We start from the raw sequence: 27538 nt of genomic DNA, 5'->3' as shown, positions 1-27538 counted from the left end.
TAACCTGAGCAGAACTTTATTCAAAAGGAATAGAAAAGAACATTTTTATAATTATCGTTTTAGCCTTTATAATGCATAAATATAATATTGATTGAATACAATAATTTACTTTTCAAATAAATCCAGGTCAACTTTCTGTGGCAGGGTCACTTTTAAAAGATTGTCCTCCTTCATTGCATTATTTATTGCCAGGAAGGCATTATCATTACCTGACCAGCATCTGAAAATTGAAAATTTTCCTCATGAAAACCCGTGATTTGATTATTATATTGCATCAGTATAAGACAGCAAGATAGAGATAGTTGAAGGGAGTTGAAAGTAGTGTTGGTTTTTTACCTGCGAGCAACTCCATTTGCAACATCCCAGCCAAGCAACAGGTGAGCACGTTCGTCTGCCGAAGGAGATCCATCCAACAACAAACCGAAACCACCGTTCATCACTTCGCCCCTGCAAAAATAAAACCTAAATTTCAACAAAGCGCTCTGAATTACACTAAACTCTTTAATATTCATTCAATTTCACATTACTTCACTTCTATCACATTATAGAAGTGATATCATATCCTTTTTCAAGACTATGTCCTAAAGACTCCAGTTATGGAGTAAAAGATAAGTCAGGTCAATATTTCACATAATCAACAAGTTTACATGATTCAACACTAACTAAATCAAACCTATAGTATTGGTTTGAAAGGAACTCTTGTACACTATAAAATACTCAAAGAAGATCTTCAAATCATCACTACTTTTAAACAGTTGTGGCAACTTTCCTTCCAATATTCCAATATAATCTGGTTTTTGTTCAAATAGCCTACTATTGTGAATCTTCATATGATAATCTGCTCTGTTTCGTGTATTCCACTCGTGTATATTTGAATTTACGTCTACACCACTCGTTTTCACATACATTATAACGTCATATACAGTATACAGAGTGTTTGAAAAAGAACTCCCTAATTTTGATGTGTCATAGAAACTGTAAAAAGTTATGTACACAATTCTAGTTTGTGGTGTTTGATTCAGCAACTGTCCAAGTTTTGCCCCCCCCCCCTGCAGTTGGCAGACCTGCTTGACCTTAAGACGGCGCCAGGGAACAGTTCCTTCAGTTGACACTCCCTTTTCGAGAATGTGGATAGGGAGAGCTCGCCCAATTGCTTGCCCTCCACGAATCCAGGTCTAAGCCCCTCTGACTTTTTCTATTGGGGACACATAATAGTTATTTGTGCAACTAGTGCGCAAAGTGACAGTTTGCTGCACCGAAAGAAACGGAATGGTTTCTTGAGTGCAGCAAACGAACTTTGCGCACGTATTTCACATTAAATTTTTCCTACAGTTACCATTGAATATGAAAAGTGGGTAATTATGGGTAAAATTCCCTGAAATCCATCAAATATTTTTCTGTGTAATTTTATTAGTAATAAAATCCTTAATTTATTTAAAATTGAATTATAATGATTAGTAATTCAATTGAAAATTTATCTGACTGCTTGAAGGGGGTTTTTGTTATGTAAGCATTGAAATGACTATAATCAAGGCACATAATGGCAAGGCAACACTGTTCTCCACTGCCATTATAAAGTGGGCCTCACTATGAGTGCAGTTACCAACTTAATTTTGATTTTGCTGCACTGGAGCTCCATTAACCTTCCAACTATTTTGCATTGTCATGCTGCAAATCTGGAGTACGCAAAGTACTCACTTTGTGCACTAGTGCGGAAAAGTGATTCTTTGCCGCCTGCAATCAGTGCACAAATGGTCACTTTTCAAGGTATCTGTAGGAAAAAAATGTTGTGTACAGTGAAAAAATCCGAGACATAAACCATTTACGGGAAACAATTGCCACGGCGGTTGGGACAGTTACACCTGATATGTTGGTGAATACATGGCGAGAGCTTGAATATCGTCTCGTCTTGTGCAGGGCAACAAATGGATCCCATGTTGAAGTGTACTGATGTTGAACAAAACTTGTAGATTCTCTCTTTAATTGAATGTACTTGTTGATGAATTTTTCCATTAATTTATACCTAAAACTAGGGAATTATTTTTCAAACACCCTGTATACAAAGATGGTACAGTTATAAACTCATCTGTTGATTGGTTTCGCCGAATTGCTTACAGGAGAATGCCAGATATCGGGATCTATCCATCTAAAAATAAAAAATATCAATACCGTTCTTAAAGAAGCTCATTGTAGCCCAAAGCTATAATATTATAAATATTATTGAACTCCTTTGACTATCTAGATCGTGATGTAGAATACAATGACTGCCTTTATTTATTCTAGAGAGCGAATTTAGGGCCCTCTCTTACAATCAACTCATTGTTATATGATAAAAATATAAAAAATGAAAGTACAAAAATATAGCTAATTAACAAAAGAAAATAATAAATCAAATTACAATTGAAAAAATAATATAAATAATAATAATTAATTAAAGAAAATAATTAACAAAAGAAAATAATAATAAATCAAATTACAATTAAAAAAACAATATTTACTTATTTAAAATAGTAACAAATTGGAATAATTGAAGGAAAAAACAAAAATTTATCTTGAAAGTTAAGAATATCATACTTTTTTGATCCTACTTCATCACTATAGTAAAAAGAGTAACTCTGTTAAACGTTTTTGAACTTTTTAGGAGCGTTCTAACTGTTTTAAATTTAGTTATGAAATCGTAGAATAGGCCTATACATTTTTCAACTTTGAGCGCTCATAAAAAGTTCAAAAAACGTCTAAAAATGAACCAATTAGATGAATCTTATGGGATTTTTTTCCTCTAACGACCATATCCTTAGAATTAGATTATGGAGGATAGTTTTCTAATTATTGACGTTATTCAAAACTATCGAAAAATCGAGATATCTCGAAAACTAAGGTCGATATAAGAAAATTTTACCGAGCATTTTTTTTTTGTTACAAATTCTATGGTATTCGGCTGTTACACCTTTTGTAGGACACTCTCTATTAGTTGATATTAATTGTTGAGAAAGAATTATGTGGAATTAATAAACTCACCAGCCAACTCCACCGCCATTATGTAGAGCAATCCATGTGGCTCCTCTCAAGCCTGTCCCAATACAATTTTGTACGGCCATATCTGATTGAAAAACACATAAAATTTTAGAATTACAAGATGAGATAGCTCACAACTGCAATTCGTAATGGTTTTGTAATAAATTGCCTTATCGCTAGTTCAGGCCTGATGATAGTTTTCAGGCCGTTCCTAAAGATTATAAATAATAATATCGTGTGACCTGGCAGCCCCAGGTCTGGTGTCAGAGTTTTCAGGTCGCAACTGATCAATTTCAGGGCCTCTGACATAACCTAACGACTGCTTTTTAGGCAGCCGACCTGAAGATTATAGAATCATAGAGACAAGTATTTTGTTTAAAAAATAAAATACTTCAAATTTCCGTTATTTAATAGCTTCATATGACCATAGCTCAATATGTCCATTCAGTGAGCTTTACTTATTGAGTTCAAGTAAATAATAGCACAGTTACTCTTACCTGCTGTAAAAGCAGATCCATCCACTATGTTTGAGGTTTCTCTGTATGGAGAATCAGTTCCACTTACATCATGATGGTCTCTGCTGATAACTACAGGGCCCTAAAACATGCAAGAGACAATATAATCGACATGAAAATGTTGATAGTTGAATAAACTACAAACCTAGATAATCCTAGGAAATCCTAGGACATGAAAGAGTCAATATAATAAAAAAGTAAATCTTGATACAAAGCTAGATATAATCCTAGGAAATTAACAACTAAGAGCGGAAAGAAAGCTACAACAATATAAACCTCTTTATATATAAACCTCTAAAAAATGATTTTTTTTCAATTCTTCAAAGGAATAGTAGGCTATGTGCCGATATTTACTAGGCTACAAGTTATCAGGTACAATCGACTTGTAGTTTTCAAGACCTGAGGAAACGAGAATAATATACAAATAATTTAACAGTACTTAATAGTCAAAAGAATAAACGAGTACTTATGAAGAGAGTACAGTAATAAGTATTACTATACAGATATGAATCAATTACAAATGCACGTTATTTTATTATTCCGAGGTAGGATTATTATTGTTTAGAGCTATGTAGGCCTACATTCAAGATTCTCATAGATAGTTCCATTAGAAAAAAATGATAATTACTTTTCCATGTCATTTAAAATAGAAGAGACAACTGAACTGGCAGACAAGCGTCTATGATTTATCATAATTGGAGAAGTCAAGATTATTTTTACTCAGTTCATCAAGATCCGGTTTATAGGTCACTTATTAAATTTAATGGTTCATTCAACCTATAATATTTAATTATTTATGTTGATTTAATAGTCCATTCGATTTAATAAATGTTCTAGAAAACCATGCCTGAGCGAAAAGAAAGTGCTATCGTTGAATAATACAAAATATTTGCTCATAGTTTCAATTGACATGCACTCACCTTCAATCTCCCATCCATAACAGCCTCATTGAGCTTTTCAGCAATCTTGATGCGCCCTCTTCTATCTGAGTAGAGGATTCTCGCCTGAGAGCCCACAACTAGATTATGCTTACCGGCTTCTCTTATCCATGTCAAATTGTCATTGTATTGCTGCCTGATAACCTCATCAAGATTTTTATCTGAAAATTGAAGAAAACAAAGTAGGTATAATGTAGTATAATAAGAATAAGTGTTACCAATTTCCAAAATACAAATAACATTCTATTAAAACAGAAAAAGTAGTAAGGTAGGTACGCTATAATCGATTAAAGAGGATCCAATGGTTTTTGTAAAATACCAAATGAGATTAGGTTATTCCTCAATTATTGGCCAAGTTACTATAGGGTTCCACTTATACTCTTAATTCATTCCATACAAAACGTCATTCTACTACCAAATAATTGTTACATTTTGAATTATACAAATTGATATGAAATATTTTCTAAATTCAGGCCCAAGTCTATTATCCACAGTTTAGTACTCTTGAATTCATCAACTTTGTTAATTTCTCATCTAGGATTCGTATATAAAACAAATCCTCTTTGTTTGGTTTTTTGCTTTCTAACAACTTTCCATCTAACTTCCTTTTCATTTATGATTGAAGCAGGTGAAGCCCAACGACAACCTTTATATACAAGTATGTAACAGACAAAAATATAACAATAACATTATTTGAAACATTTCTTATGTTGTCATGTTCGCATTAAATCTTGATTTAAATTATTATATTAATTTCATTTATTTATTTTAATATTATAATAAAACGTCTCATCATGACGTTTTTTAGTTTTGTTTTTTATGCATTTTAAAACCACTATTTCAAATAATGAATGAACTCTACCTGTTAATATAGTCTGAATAACTTCAGCTGCTATTCTATCAGTGGTTCTGAGGTCTGTTGCCAACCCGGAAGTACAGACCCATCGAAAAGGTCCAAATCCAAGAGAAAATATATCACTACAAATACAAATAACACGAAACAATTTAGTTTGAAAAATACTGAATTAACACATTATGTGGAAGAGTTTGAATAAAAATATAGAGAAGAAGTATGAAGAAAGTAAATAGAAAATTTGAGAGGTTGTCAATTTTTATGAACAACGTACTGCAAGCTGTATAGGTATTCCTAGATTATTTTTTGAAGCATAGAGCATTATTTTTTATTGCAGAATTGCATAGCTTACCGTGATTTAGTATCACAACGAAGTTAGTTTGTTAGTAAATAAATAAATGTTTATTTCCCCAAAAAACTAAAAATACTACATCAATTACAGAACATATTAGATTACAATTACACACAACAGTTGGTTTAGTGTTTTCTGTGTGGAAATTGACTTTCCATCATGTACTCTAGTACCATGTTCTAGAGTAGAGCATAGAGTAATGAACGAGCAATAATGTTAGTATTTTTTGAATTTATCAAATGATAATAAGTATAAATTGGCGTACTTCAATACTTACCCCATGATATCCTGCACATAGGATGGGTATCGGAATCGCAAACTGAGGCCTTTCCTTCCAACATCTGCACCAGCCCTATCAGCTTCCAGGAGGAATGCGTTTCCGTAGTCCCAGAAGAACATGCCTGCCTCAGCCAGCTTGTTGACTGCCCTCACATGTCTTATCAGGGATTCATTGATCAGCGATTTGAACTTATCCGGATCATCTTTCATGATCTATAAGAAGAACATCACTATTAATTGTCACTAAGATCATTAATCACATATTGACCTATTATAATATATAAGCGTTCCACTTTTGTCATTCAAACGCCTTCACACAGGGTAGCTTATAGGGAACACGAATGGAAAAAATTGTGATTGCTTTTTGAGAGGCATTTGTTTGTTAATTATTTCAATAGATATTATATATTCAATAGATATTAAGGCCCTGTTGCACAAAAGCCGTTTAAATTTTAACCGTGTTTGATTTCACGAGAGCCAATCAGATAAGGCCTTTTTTATAAGACGGCTTCTCTGATTGGTTCTCGTGAAATTAATCACGGTTAAAATTTAACCGGCTTTTGGGCAACCGGACCTAAGAGAATGCTTAGAGAATAACAATTGTGTCGGAATAAATGTGCCGGAAGTTATTGGTTTTCTTCCAATGATTCAACATTGTTGAACTCTACAAGTGCAACAATACATCAAATCATATTTTGCAATATAATTTTATTTTATAGTAGGCTGACTCATGAATATATTCTCGGCTTCATGTATCCTATTTTGGCATACATTCGGCATATATTCTATTCGTACTATTTTGGATTGAATAGTTTCTCTAGGATCGGTGGATAATTTGAAAAATAGCTCTGATTGAGATTTATATAGATTTGTTTATTTGTCACAAATTATTCATCAATCTTGAGAATGCTATGCAAATTTTTAGAAAAAAGTATTGTTCAATAGGCTACTAATAAATAACCTTAATCTTGTGACTCACTAATTTACAATATGTTTTCTATCGCAACACCAGCAATCATACCATAAGAAAAGGAGCGCTTGTTTGATAAATGTAGGCCTTTAATACTATATTGGACAATATAATCAAGGGGCTTTCATGCATTATTATTTTGGAAGATGGCTACAGAGAGCATAGAGTGATGAGCAATAAGCATAATCTGTTATCGAACCTTCTGTGCTTCCTGGACAGTGACTTGAACCGGATAGTATCCTCCACTTGAAATGTTGTGACAAGACGTCTGATCAGATCCAAGATTTACGAGAAGCTCTTGATTGTTTTCCCATTCAACAACCAGTCGTTCCCATAAATCAACGATATTGCCATGATAACCTATGCTCAATACCTGCAAAATGAAAATAATCATGATCAAACACTTTTCAACTCATGAAATAGAAAAATACTCTCTCTATGTATCACACTAATTTAGAATGTGAATACTTACTATTCATACTTATATAGGTGAATCTTGAAAGGTTGATTCTGTTTCTTATGACATATTATAGAGTCATATTTTATTGTTGATGATGTATGAATAATAAGCTTCAGATGAAATTTAAAAAGTTGAAAACCAAGTAAGTAAATAGTTTCTCAGTAGCCTACAGAACCTTATGCCTAATGTATAATGTAATACTACACAGTACATTGCCTACATTTTCATGTAGCCTAATTAAGAAATGCTTCTAAAGAGAGAATACTAGAGGTATGTGAGACCTTAAAATGATTTTATTTGGGCTGGATTCACTCTAGATGCAGCAACAATGAAGGGGCAGCGCTCGGAATCCAGCTAACCTCAATTTAAACGACATGAATAACACCCAATGCTAAGCCTGAGAAACACTTTCATTATTTGATGTTTTTTGCAACCATCTGTTACTGGTATCAATTTTTTTAATTAAAAAAACGAGAGCAGGGAAATGATTAATCTTTACATTAAATACTACAAATAAACACAGCAAGACATGCTATGCAATACTGTATTAAAGGACTATAGGAGTCAGAACAGGAGTCTTGTATTGTGTGTTATTCTAGTTGATATTATTTATGTTTTCAACTCACCTCCTTATTTTTCTTAGCTGTTCTTATTCGATCAACGAGATCATCCAAATTGGACTGAATCTCAAGTACCCAGCCTTGGTTGTATCGTTTCTTCAGTGCATCATAGTCCACCTATAAAACATTAATAATTCAAAGTTCAGACCAGAAAATTTGAAACAAGAAATACAAAAAATACTACCCAACAAGTAACAATTAGCTTCATTACAGATAAAGTGAAAATCAGAGATTTCCAATTAATTTCTGCTCTTCAGAGAATACTATTGATTCTTATGGGAGGGTTCACACAATGGCAGACTGCAAATGTGTGAGCACTCGCATGAGAAATAATAGTATACTCTCTTTCCACAGCAGAGTAGAAATTACTAGAAAAACAGGTATTAAGATTTTTGTTATATATGTTCAATTTTTATAAAAATGTTCACTGTGAATAATATGTTATCTGTGTGAGTGATTATTATTACCACCAATGAGTTTGATGGTAAATCAAAATATTACCCACCAATGACTTGAACCTTGGACCTGCTCAATAAAAACTGATAATTCCTATAATACAAAACATAGCTAACACAAATCTTTGCATTATATTTGAGCAAGTCCAGAGTAAGAGTAGCTTTTTCTGTCATTATAATATTTTTCTAAAATGTTACATTATAAAGATCTTTGATCATAATCTAAGAACAATACTTGAATTAACGAAGCGTATAAGTATAGCTTGAAATAACGAACTTATAAGTGGTGAAATGAATGAGCACAAATTTTGTCAGTTCAACATCATATTTATTTAATCTAAACTAATTTTGGTGCTCAGGCCCGGTTGGACAAAAGCCGCTTAAATTTTAATCGTAGTGATTAATTCCACGAAAACCAATCAGATAAGGCTTTTTCGGGAAGAAAGCTTCTCTGATTGACTCTCGTGAAATTAATTACGATTAAAATTTAACCGGCTTTTGTACAACCGGCACTCAGGGTACCTACTTCAGTAAGTTGGTAACTAGAAGATTAGGTGAAATGAATAACATGTGGAACTAACATTTTATTGTTCATTTCACCTTATAATATAGAGAAAATCTACAACACATTTCTGTATCTAGTGTAAATTTGAGCTTAAGCTTTCAAGTCTTTAGTTAAGTGATTGGACGACACGACTGAGTTTTTAAAAATTGAAACTTTATTAACACTACAACTACAGAAAATACCGAATTAAAGAATTTCGGGAGCCGAGTGCTCTCGTCAAGAGTTTGAGTAGAACTAACTGAAAATAATTAATTGAGACATAAAGAAGACAATGCATAGTCAGCTGTATTCTATAACAATGGGGTTGTAATACTACTACTATAGATATTTAACTCCTCCACCCCTAGACTGAAGCTGTCCTCAGCGATCAGAATTTTGGGTTTTGAGGCAAGGCCCAAGAACAAATGTTGGGGCTTGCGAACTTGCTGCTACATTAACATTTCTACAATTATTTCGTAAAGAAGTTACATATTTAATAAAGTTATATAATTTAAATACAATAAATATACTAAGAATGACAATAAAGCATATAATAAAAATCCAAATATAATAAGTATCGTCTTTTGCAATGCTAAGTTCTTCTATTGCTAGTAGTGGTTCAATCTTAATATTTGCTTCATGTATAATATCAAATGAAAAGTTTGTTTTCAATTTACGAAATGGAACTTCAGATGGGATTGATATATCACTTTCCCAGTATTCATGTATTTTAGGATGTTCGAATAACTGTCCTGACTTATTAAGATACAATAATTGAGTTGATATTTGGATATAATGTAGTGTTCTTTTTGTCTGATAAAATAATAACTTTGTCAATTTTGTACAGTAGATATTGATTGATAATTGGTATGAATTTTACAAAAGAAGCAGAATCATTAATTACTAATTGTTTACAGTGTTCTAATTTCTTATCTTCTAACACTTCACTTATACACTTATTTTTTATCACTGTCACATTTCTGCAGTAGTAGTTGTCACACAAATATTCACATTTACCAGATAAAATTTCGTCATATCTCAGGATAAGGGAAGGATATTCATGAATGGTGGTAACTTCAGTATTACGATAAACAGGATAGGATAATAAGAAGAAGGTTTCATAAGTAGGTGATTTTAAAGGAAATTCAATGAAGTAGGATATATATTCTTTATATATTGAGCAGTGTACCTTTGCTAATTGCCATAATACTTCTGGTTCCTCAGAAATCAATTTTACATTAGATTCAGAAATAATATTATTTATTTCTTTATGGGATAATATACTAGAATGTAGAATATTCAATCTACAAAACTCCAAACTAGTATCTAAATCGCTTATTTTATTAAAGAGCAAACTTAATGAGCTAATAAAAGGAAAATTGCTGGTTCAGCTGTACAGTCGTAGTTTCATTTGAGAGAGTTTTGAAATAATTTATAATTTTCAAATTATTCCCATGAATCTTTTTCACATCAGCATTAAAATCGTCAATGAGCCTTTTGTTTACTGAAAATTGATTCTCAATATTATGCTGTAAGCGGTATTCATTTGACTGAACTTGAAATAATATTTTGTCGTATTTTTCTTTGTCGTTCGCATCCATGTTACCGGTTACCCATGAAATAGCTGAGCCAAGTCCATTGAAAAGTCCACGCTTATTTCTATTTTTGCTGATATTGATGTGATCTAGTTTTGTTTCTGTGTATTTTAAATGCATTGTTATGATGTCTAGACGGCCTTGATCGATATTGTGTTCACGCAAAGTGAATATTGTTCTTTTGATAGTATTTAATTCGATACGCAACATGTTTACATTATTAATATTATGCATGTATGTGAAGGTTTCATTTATTATGAACGAGTCCTGAATTTTGATAGGAGTGATGCCTGATGTTTTACTTAGATCAGTCAATCTATACGGGTTTGCTGGTGTTATGAACATCATCAGAAGTAGAACCATTGTTACCTGAAACAGATAAATTAGTTGATTTCTTTTTCTTTCGAGCTCGCTTCACTCGATTCGGATGAAGTTTGAAGGGTCTTTTCTGAATCGCTCTTGGATTAGTAGCTAATTGAGTTTCCTTGTTGTATTTCACTTTGAAAAATTTGGGTTTGTCCTTTTTATTAAACGTTGTCTTTATGAAGGGTTCGTTAGGCATTTCAAAATCTTTTTCTCTAGTTTGATTTAAGCGATCAGTTCTGTTTTGTTTTTCTTGTCCTACTTTATCTTTTACTAGTTTGTGAATAGTTTTCAGTTTTTCTAGATAGGCGTTTGTTCTTTCTTCAGCAATAAGGGCTTCCGTTATTTCATCAACATATGGATTTTTCGATACACCAAAAGTCATTTCCATAGGAGTTAGTTTCAAGGTTGAATTTATTGTGTTATTGAATGCGATAATTGCAAGTTTCATATTATCTTCGGGTTTGTTGTCTTTATTTTCCATTTGTATAGCATTAAGGAGTTCAATGAGTGTCGAGTGTGCTCGTTCCAATAAACCCTGGGAATCTGGATGTCCCGGTGTTATATAATAAGGTTCTATCTTATATAAACGCAAAAAATCTCGAAGTCCAGCATTGTCGAATTCACGACCATTATCCATTTGGATTGTCTTAGGGCATGGAAATAGAGAAAAGTAATCATTCAAACAAGACTGTATTTCAAGTTGGTTCAAACTTGTTAGTGGATATGCCATGAGTTTTTTCGAAAAGCAATCTATTATCGTGAGGAATTTTATTCTACTGTATTGAAACGTGTCAATCTGTAATTTTTCGAAAGGTTTGTCAGGAGTTGGGGTAATTTTGTATTCAACTTGAACAGGTCTTCTATCATATTTAACTTTAGCACATACTGAACATTTATTTATGTATTCTGTAATGTCTTTAAGCATGGTAGGCCAATAGTATTCTCTTCGAATGTGGTTATAGCTTTCATTAATTCCACGGTGATACGTTTTTCCTACATTATAATTGGTTACAACTTCTTTTTGTTCCTCTGAATCAGTTATATCCAAATTCAGTTTTTTATATCTCCTAAGTTTCACAGAATTAAAATTAGCAATGATAGCATTCTTAAAATGTTCAAAAATCATTTCATATTCTTTTTCCAATACACCTGTCCTGGAGCAAAGTATCCCATAAAGTGTGTTGGGTTTCAAGTATTGTATACACACATCATTTATTTCTTCAGGAGTGGATGAACTTTGAAAATATAGAGTCAATCTGTTTTTTGTAAAAACTTTTCTGATAACAGGTTCTTTGTTGCCACGTTCTAAAATGATTTGATTTTGTTCAACATTGATTATTTTGTCATCTTCCGCAATAACTACTTGTTCGTTCGAACTCTCCTGTGAATGTATTGTAACTAGACTACGATTATCAATTTCTTGTTCATTAGCATCATTATCATTATCATCATTATCATTAGCATCATTATCATTATTTACAATATTATCTCGATCGGAATTGTTAGTTTGTTCGGCAGATTTGCCTACATGTTGAAGAAAATCGTCAAGTGTGACGGTGTCTACTGAGGGAATGTCTGTGTTAGTGTTAAATCTAAGCAGTTCGTCCATGTCAAATTCGTCGGGGTCATCGAGATCATTGTTATTCTCGAGATCCTGAAAGTCATGATTGAAACCACGAAAACCACTTTCGAAACCTTGGAAAGGTTCGTCTTCATCATTTTCCATCATGTTAACGTCAAGTGGGCGTATTCTTGAAAGAGCGTCGGCTACTTGGTTCGATTTACCTTCCACATACTGGATTGAAAAATCAAATTCTTCTAGAAAGAGTTTCATACGAATTAATTTTGAATTCGGTTCTCTAATGCTGTGGAGCCATTGAAGAGGTTTGTGATCGGTTTCGATTATGAATTTTCTACCATAGGGGTATGGTCGAAAATGTTTGCATGACCAGACTATAGCTAATAATTCTTTCTCAATCGTAGAAAGATTTTCTTCATGACGATTAAGTGTACGAGAAGCATATGCAATGGGTAAGGTTTTACCATTGAATTTTTGTGATAACACTGAACCTATAGCATAATTGCTAGCATCACAAGTCAGAATAAATGTTTTTGTGAAGTCAGGTAGCTGTAAAATTGGATCGTTTTGTAATAGAAGTTTTAATGTTTCAAATGACTTTTGATATTCTGGATTGTTTGGATTGATTTTAACATCTTTTTTCAAGGCGTGTGTGAGAGGTTTTGCAATCTTAGCGTAATCTTTTATCATTTTTCGATAATAGCCTGTCAATCCTAGAAATTGCTTAATTTCTTTTTCAGTTTTTGGGATTGGAAAGTTCTTAATAGCTTCTAGCTTTGAAGGATTGGGTTGAATTCCGCGTTCAGATATGATATGTCCTAAGTACAGTAATTCTCGTTTAAAAAACTCTGTTTTGTCCAGTTGGATTTTTAGATTATGATCTCTAAGTTGTTTGAAAACTGATTTTAGATGTTTCAAGTGTTCCTCGAGATTATCGGAAAACACAATTATGTCGTCCATGTAGACTAACACATTGGGCATTCTGGAAAACAAAATGTTCATTGCACGTTGGAAAGTAGCTGGAGCGTTCTTTAATCCAAACGGCATTCTCAAAAATTCATAATGTCCGTTCTCAGTCGAAAAGGCAGTTTTTGGAATTGATTCCTTTTCCATTTGAATTTGATGGAATCCAGAAGCGAGATCTATCGCTGAAAAATAGGTAGCCCTTCCAATTTTTCCAAATAAGTCCTCAATATTTGGGAGGGGATATTTGTCTTCAATCGTTTTATCATTAATCTTCCTGTAATCTAAAACGACACGTATTTTACGTTTACCGGAGGCGTCTGGTTTTTGGGCACTACCCAAATTGGACTGTTATATGGGGAGTTGGAATGTTGAATTATTTTATTCTGAAGAAGTTTGTCAATTTCTAATTCAACGTCCTTCCTAAACACTTGAGGGTATCTATAATTTTTAGAATATACAGGGATTTCGTCAGTAGTGTTGATTTTAAATTTCAACAGATTAGTACTGCTTGTCAATTCATCATGTTCACGTTTGATGATTTCAGGAAAATTCCTGATTTTAGTATTAGATTTATGATATGATTCCGCTCTTCGACATTCATATGGTCCGTCCGAAGAAGTTTAGGAATTTCTCTTATAATATCCGATTTGTTTGATACATCTGAGTTATCAATTTCATCATTGTCAAAAATAGTTTCTAATTCTTCTATCTCCATTGGCTCGGGGCTTATGGTCATGAGCTCATTGGAATACACTACGCACTTACATCTATTTTCTTCTATACTAACAATACTTTCTTCAACGTAATAGCTTTCATGAGAAACAGCTTTAAGTAGTCCTGTCTTGAGATTAGGAATCGACCTAACTGGTACAGTAACAACATTAAATCCTGGTTTCAATTGAATTTGTTCATTAGAGTTAATCACTGATAACAACGGTTTCGAAATAGTACGATAATCTAACGTGTTGTTTGTATAATTTACATTGGCTTTGAGTTCTTTCAAAGTTTCGTGACCTAATAAGATATCGTATCTTGTCGAAAAGTCATACACGTACATTTTGATTTGTGAACTTCCTGGAAACACAGTATTTGAGTTCATATAGATGTATTCATTTCCACCACTTTCACCGGCTGGTGTTTTTACTACGAACTTTTCTTTATATCTGGTCACATTGGGTGGTATGATAGAGGGGTTCACATAGTTCTTTGACGACCCAGTGTCAACCATCCATTTACGGTTAGAGTGGTCGACAAAATATGGGAGCGACTTATTTATGATATTCAATTCAAATTTTTTGGGGGTGTTTCCGCTGAGTGTGTTGGGCCTACCCCTAAAAAATGAGCCTGCATGTTGTTGAATGCTTCAGTAAGTGAAGTTAGCTGGTTTTGCATGCTTTGGATTTCGTTTCCGAAAGGATGAGATGAGTTGTCTGTCAAGTCATCGTGCATGTTTTGGATTCCGTTTCCGAAAAGATTAGATGAGTTATCTGTCAAGTCATCTTGCAAATGATGCACTTCAAACGGAGATTTTGAGTTCAGTTTGAAACGATTAGAAGGATTAGTTTGAACTGTGCGCATGCTGACAGTGTTTTGTGAATCCCACTTACTATTATGTGGTTGTCTGAATTGAGGATTGATTTGCACAGGCCTCGGTTGGTGAGGAAATTGAGCAAATTGATTTTGAGGAAAATTTTGTTGAAAGTTTCTGTTCTGGGGGAATGTTTGCTGTGATCCATTATTCTGTTGGAAGAAATTCGGTACTCGAGGTTGCGAGAAGTTGTTAGAAAAAGCTCTGTTGCTTGCTTGATAAGCATGAGTGAATGTGTTTGATCGCATTGGCGTTTGATTAAAAGCTCTTGAATCAATTTTATTGATAGTACTGATAGTTGATTTGAAGTTCAAGCTCCTTAGAACAATACTACAATCATTAATAATCTTATGTCTAGCATCGTCAAGATCGTGAATTTGCAGGATTTGCAAATGAGAGCCCAAAGTTGGATGTACTCCGTGAATCAATGTACGAGTAAGAGTTGCGTTCAACTGCTGCATTAGATTTGTCAAAAGTTCACCATGGATACCATCTAGTTTATATTTAGTCAACACAGTTGTGCGTTTTTCATCCAGGCGATTAATGAATTCGATCGGGTGTTCATTTGAATAGGATTTCATGAAAGTAATTTCCGCAATTAGGTCTGGAACGGACCTGTTGTCAGCGAAGTTTGTTTTTAGAGCGGCTATCAGCTCTGTTACAGTTGTACAATTGTTATTAAAAACAACTGATTCTGCGGGTCCTGAAAGACGGCTTACGGCTGCCCTGAAAAGGAGCCAGTGATTTTCTGTTTTTTCGTCAATGTTTGCACTACAATAGGACACTAGTAGTTCATTACAAGTACTAATAAAATGTGGTAGCTTATAGCAAGTACCATCATAGTGGGGTATGAATTTAAGAATGTCATGAGGAATTTGTTTCGAGATATTAGGCATTGTAGGGTTTGGTTGAGGAAGAGATATAACGAAATTACTCACAGTCGATTGAGGTTGGTGGGCGATGTTCCGGTTGTCGTCAGCGTCGGCGTCGGCGTCGGTGTCGTCTTCTCCTTCGGATGATATAAAGAAAGCAGGAATCCTCCTGAAGGTGGCGAGATCGCGGTCCCTCTGTAGAGTCCTCTCGTCTCCTGCGGTGGCCAGCGTGGGGTTGAACTAACTGCTAGGCTGGATACGGTTACAGCGTGATGGTGATAGCAGCTTGATGGTGGTTTTCCATTGAGAAGTACTTGAAGTCGTTTTCGTTTTTGTAGTTTGATTTGATTTACACTTATTAACACTGGTGAAAGTTAAGTTCTTGTTGAAGAAATTTTTGAAAGTTTGAGTTTACTCTGATAACACTTGACTTTGTTTTCTCGTTGGAGAATAATTTTGTAGTTGAGCGATAGATTTTGAAATTTTGAAGTCGAGTCACTTTCACTATGAGTTTCTCGTTGGAGAAAAATATATGGGTTGGTTCACGGATGAAGAGGTGAAACTCAAAGTTTTTTCGTTGCACAAGATAAAAGGTATTGTATCCGAGTTTAATGAACGTGGATGGATACAACGATAAAACTTTCCGCGACGTAAGTTCGGGCGCCAGTTAAGTGATTGGACGACACGACTGAGTTTTTAAAAATTGAAACTTTATTAACACTACAACTACAGAAAATACCGAATTAAAGAATTTCGGGAGCCGAGTGCTCTCGTCAAGAGTTTGAGTAGAACTAACTGAAAATAATTAATTGAGACATAAAGAAGACAATGCATAGTCAGCTGTATTCTATAACAATGGGGTTGTAATACTACTACTATAGATATTTAACTTTTGACAAGGTGCTAGGAAACAAGAGAAATAAATGGAATAATGTAAGGGGTGAATGTTGTTACCTCAGCTATGACTGCTATGCAGCCACTGATGATGGCTGCTTTCGCTTGGGCACCACTCATTCCACCCAGACCAGAGCTCACAAAAACACATCCCGCCAAATCATCCAAACCTAAATATTTTCTGCCGGCATTCATCACGGTTATCTGAAAAATACAATTTTCACGCTTGTACAATATAAGGGTCAAACTAATTTATTCAAGTGCATCCCAAGGGAAACACCCATACCAAGCATGATACCTCTTACCAGAGCCAAATGACAACTACAAGTATCAAACCGGTATCTTACAAGGATTAAACGGTATCATTACTCTATGCTCTTACTAAAACATAAGTATAGATTTAAAGCGTTCATTCTAGCAGGCCTAGGCAGGTAAGCAGGCCTACCAAGTTTTTATTTGAATGGAAGAAACCCACTATTATTTTCTTGAGGAGTATACTTGGAATTAGGAAGAATTTTTTTTTTAATTCTGAGTTTGTTTCTAAAAACATTATTCAATCAAGTTTACTCTAATTTACACAAGTTCTGGAACTTGTTTGTATGTAATGGTAATGGAAAATCTAGAAAGAAGAATCTATTGATTTCAATGAATCCTTGGTGGAATTCAATTAGTAATCTCCCAGCTATACTATAATAGCTGAAGGAATTGAAACCTGATAATTTAAAACCAATTGTTTGCACGAGCGCAGATCTGATTTGAGTCTATGAATACCAGGTAACTTACCGTGGTACCATGAACGATTCCTTGTGGCCCAATGTAGCAGTAACTACCAGCTGTCATTTGTCCATACCTGTGAAATCCAATGATTAACTCATGAATGTCCTTCTTAGAAGCTAATTGAAACATCTTCAAGATAACAGAAATTGATTGACCTCTCATATACACAAAATGGACTTGTTTGCACCAACATCAGAAAATATATCAATCCGTCTTAGGTAAACGATTATAACGAATTTAGTTTAGAAAATAATGCTGAAAAAGAGTTTTAGAACTATTTATAGTTGTATCAAAGATATACTCATCACTATTATAAAACTTATTCGCATAAACCTATAGCAGAGCTCAACAAAATAATTATTCAGATGAGTAGGTTTTAAGAGAGTTCATAATTTGACAAAAGGTAACTGAAGGATATCTCAATTCATTTTTCAAATCATAGGTTCAAGTTGCAAAGCATATTATTATTCTTTGGTCTATTTCATAATAAAATTGATAAGAAAATTATATAAAAGCTGGTAAAAAATAACCAGCAATGATATAGGTAAATTATATTTAATGATTTAGTTTTTTGGCGAATTTTTCAAAAGAAGCAAAAACATTAACTTTGAAAAAACTGCATTCGTTTATAGAGCTTGCAACCCTAGTTCACTGATCACTTCTCAGACCATGAATTCGATTTCCATTTCTCAGTATCATCTCACGAATTAAGCACAAGTTATGAACATCACCGACTAATTTGAACATCACTAGAATACAGAAATACTGTTATTAGTCTATACTCACATGGTAACTCCAAGTGCAAACATGTTCTGGTAGTGCTCTTGAGAAGAATAGTTGGGGATGACCATACCGTTTGTAATAACAGCTCGAGGTAGATCGGGCTTACTTGGAAATAATCCCAAAGGATGTCCAGAATATAACACCAGAGTTTGATGCTCGTTCATTTCCGACAAATATTTCATTGTCAACCAGAACTAAAACAAACAAAATTTGATTAGAAATGAGTCGAGTAAAAAATTAATAAATACAACAATTCTAATATTTTGATAAATTTATAAGCGCTATTAAGAGTAATGCATTTTGTTAAAATACATGTTTTTCATATTGCTATAAGAAGAATTATGTTGAGGTGAATGAATTGTCTACATTATTTTTTTCCTTGAATGAGGATTAAGTTAAATAAGAAAATTTGAATTGATATAGCATTATTACTTTATTGAAATACCTACTATATCAGATTTCAGATTACAACTTGTATTTTACAGTTAATTGAAATATTTCTTACTTTTATGGCGTTACAAATTGGAATGTATTTCACTCCTGCAATGGAGAGCTTCATCCTGAAAGTTACTTATTTGATTTTCTATGGAGTATAAGTAGTAATCTGTAATAGCACCAATTTTGATAAATTCGTTTCTTGGTGATAACATATAATTTATATACAGAGTGGGGCAGAACCGATTGACGAGTTTGAAAGGGTTATAAGTAATGAACCGTTCAACTTAGAAAAAAAATCTTTAATGGGTTCAATTCAGATCGAAATATAGTTTTCATTGTTGATTTTTGAAAATTATATCAGTTAAATAGCGGCCATCAGCAGCAATACACTTATGTAGCGTATTTTTGAAGATTTAAAACTCATTTTACCAAAACTGCGATTAGTAGGGCCTGGATCTCTTCTCTGATCGCTCCTTTAGTTCTTCCAAGGTGTGTGGGTGATCTTTGAAAACTTTTTTTCAGTTAACCCCATGGAAAAAAATCGCAAATGCTTAAATCGGGTGAGCGTGCCGGCCACCTCAAGCCCACCCTTAGTGAGATAAGCCGCCCTAGGAACATCTGTCTCAACACATTCATTAAAATGTGACCTATGTGGGCTGTAGCTTGATCCTGCTAAAACCATATTTCTCTTCAAGTCATGTTCCTCAGCAAGTTCTTCTAATTTGGGGCGCAGAAACGTTTGTAACATTGTCACATAACGCTGGGAGGTGACATTAACGGTGATGTTGCCATTCTCAAAAAACTATGGCCACCACGCTCACCCTATTTAAGCATTTGCGATTTTTTTCTATGAGGTTACCTCAAAAACAAAGTTTTCAAAGATCGCCCACACACCCTGGAAGAACTAAAGGAACGAATCAGAAAAGAGATCCAGGCCTTACCAATCGCAGTTTTGGTAAAATGCGTTTTAAATCTTCAAAAATACGCTACATAAGTGTATTGCTGCTGATGGCCGCCATTTAACTGATATAATTTTCAAAAATCAACAATAAAAACTATATTTCAAACTGAATTAAACCCATTAAAGTTTTTTTTTCTAAGTTGAACGGTTCATTACTTATAACCCTTTCAAATTCGTCAATCGGTTCTGCCCCACTCTGTATTATGATATAGTGTGTGAATTCAGAATAGCTAGGTAATCTATTTAAAAAAATCAAATACAATAGGCATGAATAAACATTGTATTGGTTTTGAGAAGACTTTTGATACGATACATTTATATAGAATAGAATAATCTTTTTATTTGATGATGTGGTGAAGTTTGGACAGTAATGTCCACTCTACCACTTATAAGCAGCTTATAGTACGATACGCTTCTAGTACCTGCATCGGTTTTCTAATGGACAAGAAGAGACATATGATATACCTAACGTTGCTTGTAAATATTATCTCTAAAAATGAAAATGAAACTTGAAAATGGCCTAAGTTGGGGTCGAAACTAGTTGTTGTAATATTTTAAATAATAAAGGGTACTTCAAGTTTCCATATTGTTTTTATTAACATTATCTCTATTATACTCTTTAAAGTTCACATATCAGTATCCAACAAAACCATGATAAAATACGTGTGTTATAGTCGGAATAAAGTTGAAGTTGGAAAATGTTAGGAGAACCTGAGCCCAGTTGGAAAACACTTGTCCATTGCCACCATACGTCACAAGCTCTTCTGGGAATTGAGCAACTGCTGGGTCCAAATTGTTGCAGATCATCAGCATGATTGAGGCCGCCTGTTTGCATTTTGCTGGAAAGCTTTCGATAGGATAAGCTCTGAAATAATTCAAAACATTTTAAAAAATAATTCATTCCATTATTTCATAAAAAAACATATAGCAACATTAGGCTATATATTTATAATTCTTGCTCTTCCAATTGATGAACGTGAATAAAATTTCTGTACAACTTGAAAATCTATAACTTATCTTATTTCTCTCCACTGGTAGAGAGTTACTGGGAAGGAAATTTAAATATTCTTTCCGAAGAATGGACATTGATACCTATAGAAAGAGCAATATTACATGAATTTATTTAGTGTAAAATAAAAATGATATAAAGAAACAAATGAGATATTAGGAAAAAAGTCAAAAAATAATAAAATTATAAAGATCAAAGCAGGGGTAAACCCTAGTGTCATTTTGGAAGATGAAAATAAGATTGCAGAGGAATTTAATAGCTTTTTTGTTAGTGTTAGTGATCAGCTGAAACTTAAATTAGATCCGCCAGATGATGAGATAAATAAAGAGTATAGGACTTTATTCAAATTGAAACGAGTGATGAATTCTTTCTATTTCTTTGAGACTACTGTTTCGGAAGTAGAAATGATTATAAATTCATTGGACTCGAAAAAATCTTCTGGGTTTGACAGAATATCTGCTTCTATTATTAAAGAGATTAGTAGTATAATTTCTCCAATACTTTCGTATTTGATTAATTTTAGTTTTATTAATGGCATTTTTCCGGAATCACTAAAAGTTGCTGTTGTGATTCCTCTTTTTAAAAATCTGGTGTGGTACACTCACACAACTTTCCTTGCTCATATTCGAAACTACGATCAGACTTTTGTATATGTGTATATATAATTGTTTTCAGAGTACTTTTTCCTTTGTGTAAATTGTGAAATTCAATGATTTTTTCAGTCGTCATTTTTTTAAAGTCGTCAAAACAGCTGTTCTACAGATGAAATATCTCGACTATGTGTTCTTTTTATGAACTGCTCTACCTACCTACCTCATGCACGAGAAGGAGGTTACAAAGTCCATTTCTCAAGGATGGGGTGGACCCCCCATTAGTTTCCCAGAAAGGAGACTCATGCCAGTTAATAGAGCTGATAAATAACTATACAGAGTATGAATTTGAAAAAAATCGGTCAAGTTATTTTGAAAAAATCGTGAAAAACATGGTTTTTTAATAATTATCCGCCATTTTTCTCAAGAATATTACGGAGCTCCTGCAATTTTCCAAGGAAAAAACTCATGTCATTTGATAGGACTTATGAATAGCTACCCATGGCTTGAATTTGAAGAAAATCGTTAGAGCCGTTTTCGAGAAAACCGTGAAAAACCTGGTTTTTGGTCATTATCCGCCATTTTTCTCAAGAATATTACGGAGCTCATGGAAATTTCCCAGAAATGAGACTCATGCCAGTTGATAGTGCTTATGAATATCTATCCATGGTATAAATTTGAAGTAAATCGTTAGAGCAGTTTTCGAGAAAACGGTGAAAAACATGGATTTTTAGTCATTATCCGCCATTTTTCTCAAGAATATTACGGAGCTCCTGAAATTTTCCCAAAAATGAAACTTATGCCAGTTGATAGGGCTTAAAAATAGCTATCCATGGTATAAATTTGAAGAAAATCGTTGGAGCCGTTTTCGAGAAAACCGTGAAAAACATGGTTTTTTAGTCATTTTCCGCCATTTTTCTCAAGAATATTACGGAGCTACTGAAATTTTCCCAGAAATGAGACTTATGCTATTTGATAGGGCTTATAAATAGCTATCCATGATATAAATTTGAAGAAAATCGTTAGAGCCATTTTCGAGAAAAACGTGAAAAACATGGTTTTTTAGTAATTATCCGCCATTTTTTCCGCCATCTTGAATTGAATTTTATTGAATTTCTTATTGTCGGGTCCTCATGGTATAGGGACCTTAAGTTTAAAATTTCAAGTCGATCGGTTAATTAGGAATGGAGTTATCGTGTTCACAGACATACACACACACACACACATACACACACACACACACATACACACATACACACACACACAGACCAATACCCAAAAATCATGTTTTTGGACTCAGGGGACCTTGAAACGTATAGAAAACTTGAAATTGGGGTACCTTAATTTTTTTTGGAAAGCAATACTTTCCTTACCTATGGTAGTAGGGCAAGGAAAGTAAAAAAGGTGACATTTGTGATTTGAACAATATAGACCGATATCATTACTTAGTGTTTTTGCAAAAATCTTTGAAAAGGCTATTAAAAAACGATGTATTGATTTCTTAAAAATAAATGTTTTTTTCTCTGAAAAGCAATTTGGTTTTTTGGAAGGAGAATCCACAGAAGATGCGTTATTGAATTTCTGTGCAGATTTATATCAGGGCTTTAATAATAAATTGAGCGTAGGTGGTCTTTTTATAGATATAACCAAAGCTTTTCACACTGTGGATCACAGTATGTTACTGAATGTAATGTGGTTTGCGGGCTTCAGGGGTTTTGCTTGGAAATTTTTTAAAAGCTATTTGAATAACAGAGTCTAATGTGTTAAAATTAATAATGATGTATTTCGCTCCTTCAAACCAATAAACTGTGGTGTTCCGCAAGGATCGGTCCTTGGGCCTATTCTTTTTTTGATATTTATTAATAGTCTTAGTAGTGGACCCTTTAGAGGATCACTTACTAGTTTTGCGGATGATACTGCTTTATGTTACAACTCAAAATCTGCTTTGGAATTGCAAAAGGATGTTCAGTATGATCTTCAGTTATTAAAATTATGGTTTTCTTTCAATAAATTATCCCTTAGTAATAAAACTAAGTTTATTCATTTTTCTTTAAAGGATAAAATTTCTTGTATCAAACCTTTGTATTATAAATGTAATATTTGTTTAAAGTCTGATATTGCAATTTTATATGATTTGAATTGTCATAGTTGTATGCTTATTGAGCAAGTTGATAAAATCAAATATTTAGGCCTTTTTATTGATAAAAATTGTAATTGGAATGAGCATATTAACTCTATTAATAAATATATGTTATCTGCTATAAGAACATTCTACTACTTAAAGAATATTTGCCATGTAAATGTATTAAGGTTGATCTATTTTTCCATTATTGAAAGTAAGCTACAATATGGGATCACTTGTTGGGGAGGTATTTATTTCACAAATATCAATACACTTTTAGTTGCACAAAAGAAAATTATCAGAATAATGGCGCGTGTACCTAGAACGGAACATGCAATGGTTTTTTTAAACAATTTCATATTTTGCCATTAAGATATTTATATGTCTTTAGAGTTTTAAGAATATTTTTCATTAGAGGAGGAAATGTTCAAAGTAATGCTAGAGTTTACTCTAGTCGTTTGAGATTTCAAAATAAGGTCATTCTGTTGAAGGCTAATGTTGAAGCTTTTCGTAGGTTTTTTACTTTTTGTGCTTTAAAGTTTTATAATTATCTACCTTTCCATGTGTCCTCTAGTTTAAATTTAAGAATTTTTCTCAAGAAATTGAAATCTTGGTTGTTTTCACTAGAAGATGTTGAGTTTCTGTTTAGATAGTATAGTTACTTTTATATTGTATTTTTGATATTACCATATTGCAGTGAATGATACATTTATGAAGGGACAGTTTATCTCTTAGTACTCTTCAACAGAGTACTTTTTTTTCTCTGTATTATAAACATTTATCAAGTTTTTATATAATTTTAGCTAGGCTCTAAGCTACTCTTTCTTTATTTTCAGTGTGATGGTGCCTCAACACGTTTTTTTCAAATGAGGTTACCTAACCACTTTATATTATTGTTTTGTAATGTTTTGTGTATTATTTATTATTGTAAATTGTAAAGTGTGTCAATAAATAAAATGAAAAAATGATACGTCCAAAGCTCCGCCAATTTATGTAGATGCATAGAAATATTATCTACAGTTAGTTATTTTTCTAAATTGTTTTTTTCAAATCACATACAGTTCAATAATTATTTTCTTAGTTTATATTACGTAGATTCATCTAAAAATTTGTTGTATTGTAAGCTATTGTATATAAGTGTAAAAGCCAGTATATATTGTAATCTACATAAATAAAAAGTACTCAATTAATCGATCAATCCACCAGTTTAAAAATGAGGTGTATATTGTAGGCCAATATTATTGTTTCTCTCCTTGCTTTCTTTTTTGATACACTTAGAATTCTCTCATAAAACCAACTTCTCCTAGAGAATGAATTTCGAAAAGTTCAGTGATGGAATAAAAATTATCTCAATTTCTTATTTTTACATTAGAGTTTAACAATTTGACGTTTTTTATCTATATCTTAATACAACTTATTTACATACTTTTGTTGCTTGTTTGTTAGGAACTGATATTGATTGAATGAGTTTATTTGAATAAAAATTTTCCATTGTTTGTTTACAAAGTTATCTTCGATTGAGTTCAGTCAATAACGCTCCACACCTTCCAGTTGTCATATTTATTCCATTTCGTGCACAATCTCAAATTAATAAACTAATTCTAGTAAGTATTTATCTCCCAATTAGAGAGAATATGGCCGATCTAGGTAAATTTGGGCTCGAAACACCCTCCTTATTGGAATGCTTGTGCAAAACAAATGAAAGCCATTGCGACAGTAGTGTTAGTCCGATTTACATGCGGTTTGCGCCAAAACAAACTTTAGCGTTCACATGAATGCAGGTTTTATTTGTATTTTGAAAAAATATTTGAATTGGGTAAACAATGTAAAATAGACTTGAAATTCAAGTGGGAACATCTCTCGGAATTTTAACAGAACTATAATGAAAAATTGCTTGAAGTTACTATAAATTGAAGCAAGGGTGAGCTATGTTACTCCAGTGCTCTATTTACTTACATGAGACAAGTCACAACCTGCTCAAATAATTAAAAATTATTCCTGAGACTAATCAACTGATACGGTATTTATGAAAAATATTAGTTAAATAATACTCTTTCTAGTATTTTGATGGTGCTAATTGAAAAATGAATTAGAATTAAAATGGATGAATATAGAATTTGATATTATATAAGATAATATAAAAGAAGGGTAACTACTAGTAATTCTTTGTAATTAATAAATCATATTATAAATACAAATGAGAATTTCACCTCAGCGGTATCGAAGGTAGAAACCTGTACATGTAGATGTGTCCATAAGTTTCCAATTCGTTAAGAAATTCATCTAAGAGGGTTTTGTGGAACTTCTGTGGGAAATATCGAAGTGCATTCCTCAAAGCTAACTGTAACAGATTCAAGAAAATTATTTTTCGTAATTTTAATATAAATTAGAATTTTCGTGCTGTTGAGGTAGATATCCATATTGAATGCGAAAACAACTTGATATTTTCAAAACCATATTAATAAACTATGTAAAAGGCTTACTAGTTTTGGTTGTTAATCCACTATCAATCTCTAGTAAACTAAGATTACATTTTCAAGTATTTCTTATTCACTTTGGATTAGAACTTTACGAAAGTTGTATTACAATATTATTGGGTAGGTATCAATGACATCGAGGTGATGAATATCATGCAGGGCAATAAATTGATTCATACAATAAGTACATCATTAAAATGATAGGGAGAAAAAGAATAAGATAACCTTATGCTATTCCTTTCCCAAATTTGGATAAGGTAAATCATTTACCTTAAATAATAATTGATTAAATCAATTATTTAAATGATTTCATCCTTTAAATGATTGAAGAATGAAATTTCTTGGCTTGAAGTGTTTTTGTTAAATATTATTGTTGCAGCTAGTTATATTGCTGATAAAATTGGAATTATTGACATAAGATATTTATTTATTTATTCATCAATGATAAAAACACATATAGGCCTACGGTAATCATAGAATGGGAATGAAATACAGGCTTAGCCCTTACTATTTCATTCCCAAATTTATAATAGGTAACAAATTAGAATATTGGAGAGATGAATATATTCCAAATTATTATTGCATTAAAAATTTAAGATTATAACAATTGGAACAAATTTATATGACGATGATATAATATTGGCATATCACGATGATAAAATCATTATCACGATAATTATTATTATATCACGATGTAGCATATTATCACACATGAGAGTGAAAATCAAAGTTGTAGTTTTTTTTGCATTGATTAAACTACTTATAGTATGGTAATTCTATAAATAAAACCTTTTATAAAAAAATGGAAAATTAAGATTTTTGGCTACTAAGTCAACTTATTATGTGATAAGTTAGGGTGAAATAGTACAATTATTTCTTTATTGGTTCATACAATAGGTACACCATCAAAATGATTAATAATACATACAATAAAATAAATTGAAGGAATAGTTATTTCATATGTTTATTATTATATCTTGATATTAATAGATATTTAGTACTTTGATTACCTCTTTCTCATCAGCGTTGAGGGTGTGATTACGCACAGGAGCATGTGGGATATTATCACTCCTGGACTTCTCAGGCGGCAGCGAATCTGAAGGAATTCCTCTAGTCAACACTGTCAACATTTCTTGAGAGCTGCACATATTGACTGACAGCGAATGCTTGATGACTGGAGACATAAAATTGACGCTAAAGCGTTCAACATTAGAATGCAAATATTTCTCAACCTTGTTTGACAACTTAGATAAGACACTCCAATATAAAGCAACACTTCTATCAATTCCATGAGTTCAAATTAGATTGGTTGGTGACAGTTCACGCCTTATCAACTCTATTATCAATTTATATTATTTTCGAGATTTGAAGGTGTTTTTCAGGTATTTTCTTTCTTGAAAATCATATTGAAAAATTCCAATAGAAATTAGGGTATCATCTATTCAAATCAATCTCATGGAAATTGAAAAATTGGAGGTTCTTTGAAATCAAATGGAAATATATTTTTATTTGTAACATTT

General features: G+C 32.7%; 1 protein-coding gene across 1 annotated transcript; it reads right to left on the bottom strand.

Moving 5' to 3' along the window:
* On the bottom strand, positions 1-27290 carry LOC111043974 (urocanate hydratase). Its single transcript, XM_039421641.1, has 15 exons — positions 27029-27290; positions 25752-25882; positions 20532-20685; positions 18425-18615; positions 17645-17711; positions 16922-17065; positions 8009-8119; positions 7122-7295; positions 5951-6165; positions 5331-5446; positions 4451-4629; positions 3513-3612; positions 3019-3100; positions 337-447; positions 1-220 (listed from the first exon to the last, which is right to left on the bottom strand). The coding sequence occupies exons 1-15, from the start codon at positions 27200-27202 to the stop codon at positions 106-108; spliced, it is 2064 nt and encodes a 687-aa protein (XP_039277575.1). The 5' UTR covers positions 27203-27290; the 3' UTR covers positions 1-105.
* Positions 27291-27538: the final 248 nt, after the last annotated feature.

The sequence above is a fragment of the Nilaparvata lugens genome, chromosome 2, assembly GCF_014356525.2.
Source record: "Nilaparvata lugens isolate BPH chromosome 2, ASM1435652v1, whole genome shotgun sequence".
NCBI classification, from domain to species: Eukaryota; Metazoa; Arthropoda; class Insecta; order Hemiptera; family Delphacidae; genus Nilaparvata; species Nilaparvata lugens.
Note: the sequence above shows the minus strand (reverse complement) of the source record. Positions and strands in the feature narration are given on the sequence as shown.

Bases quoted from the DNA above. Each gene is read 5' to 3' on its own strand.
- LOC111043974 (XM_039421641.1), bottom strand. From the start codon at position 27,202: ATGTCTCCAGTCATCAAGCATTCGCTGTCAGTCAATATGTGCAGCTCT. The intron at 20,686-25,751 runs GTGAAATTCTCA...GAATTATTTCAG, and splicing joins CTACCTTCGATACCGCTGAG to AGCTTATCCTATCGAAAGCT. The intron at 8,120-16,921 runs GTAACAACATTC...AATGTTTTATAG, and splicing joins GCATAGCAGTCATAGCTGAG to GTGGACTATGATGCACTGAA.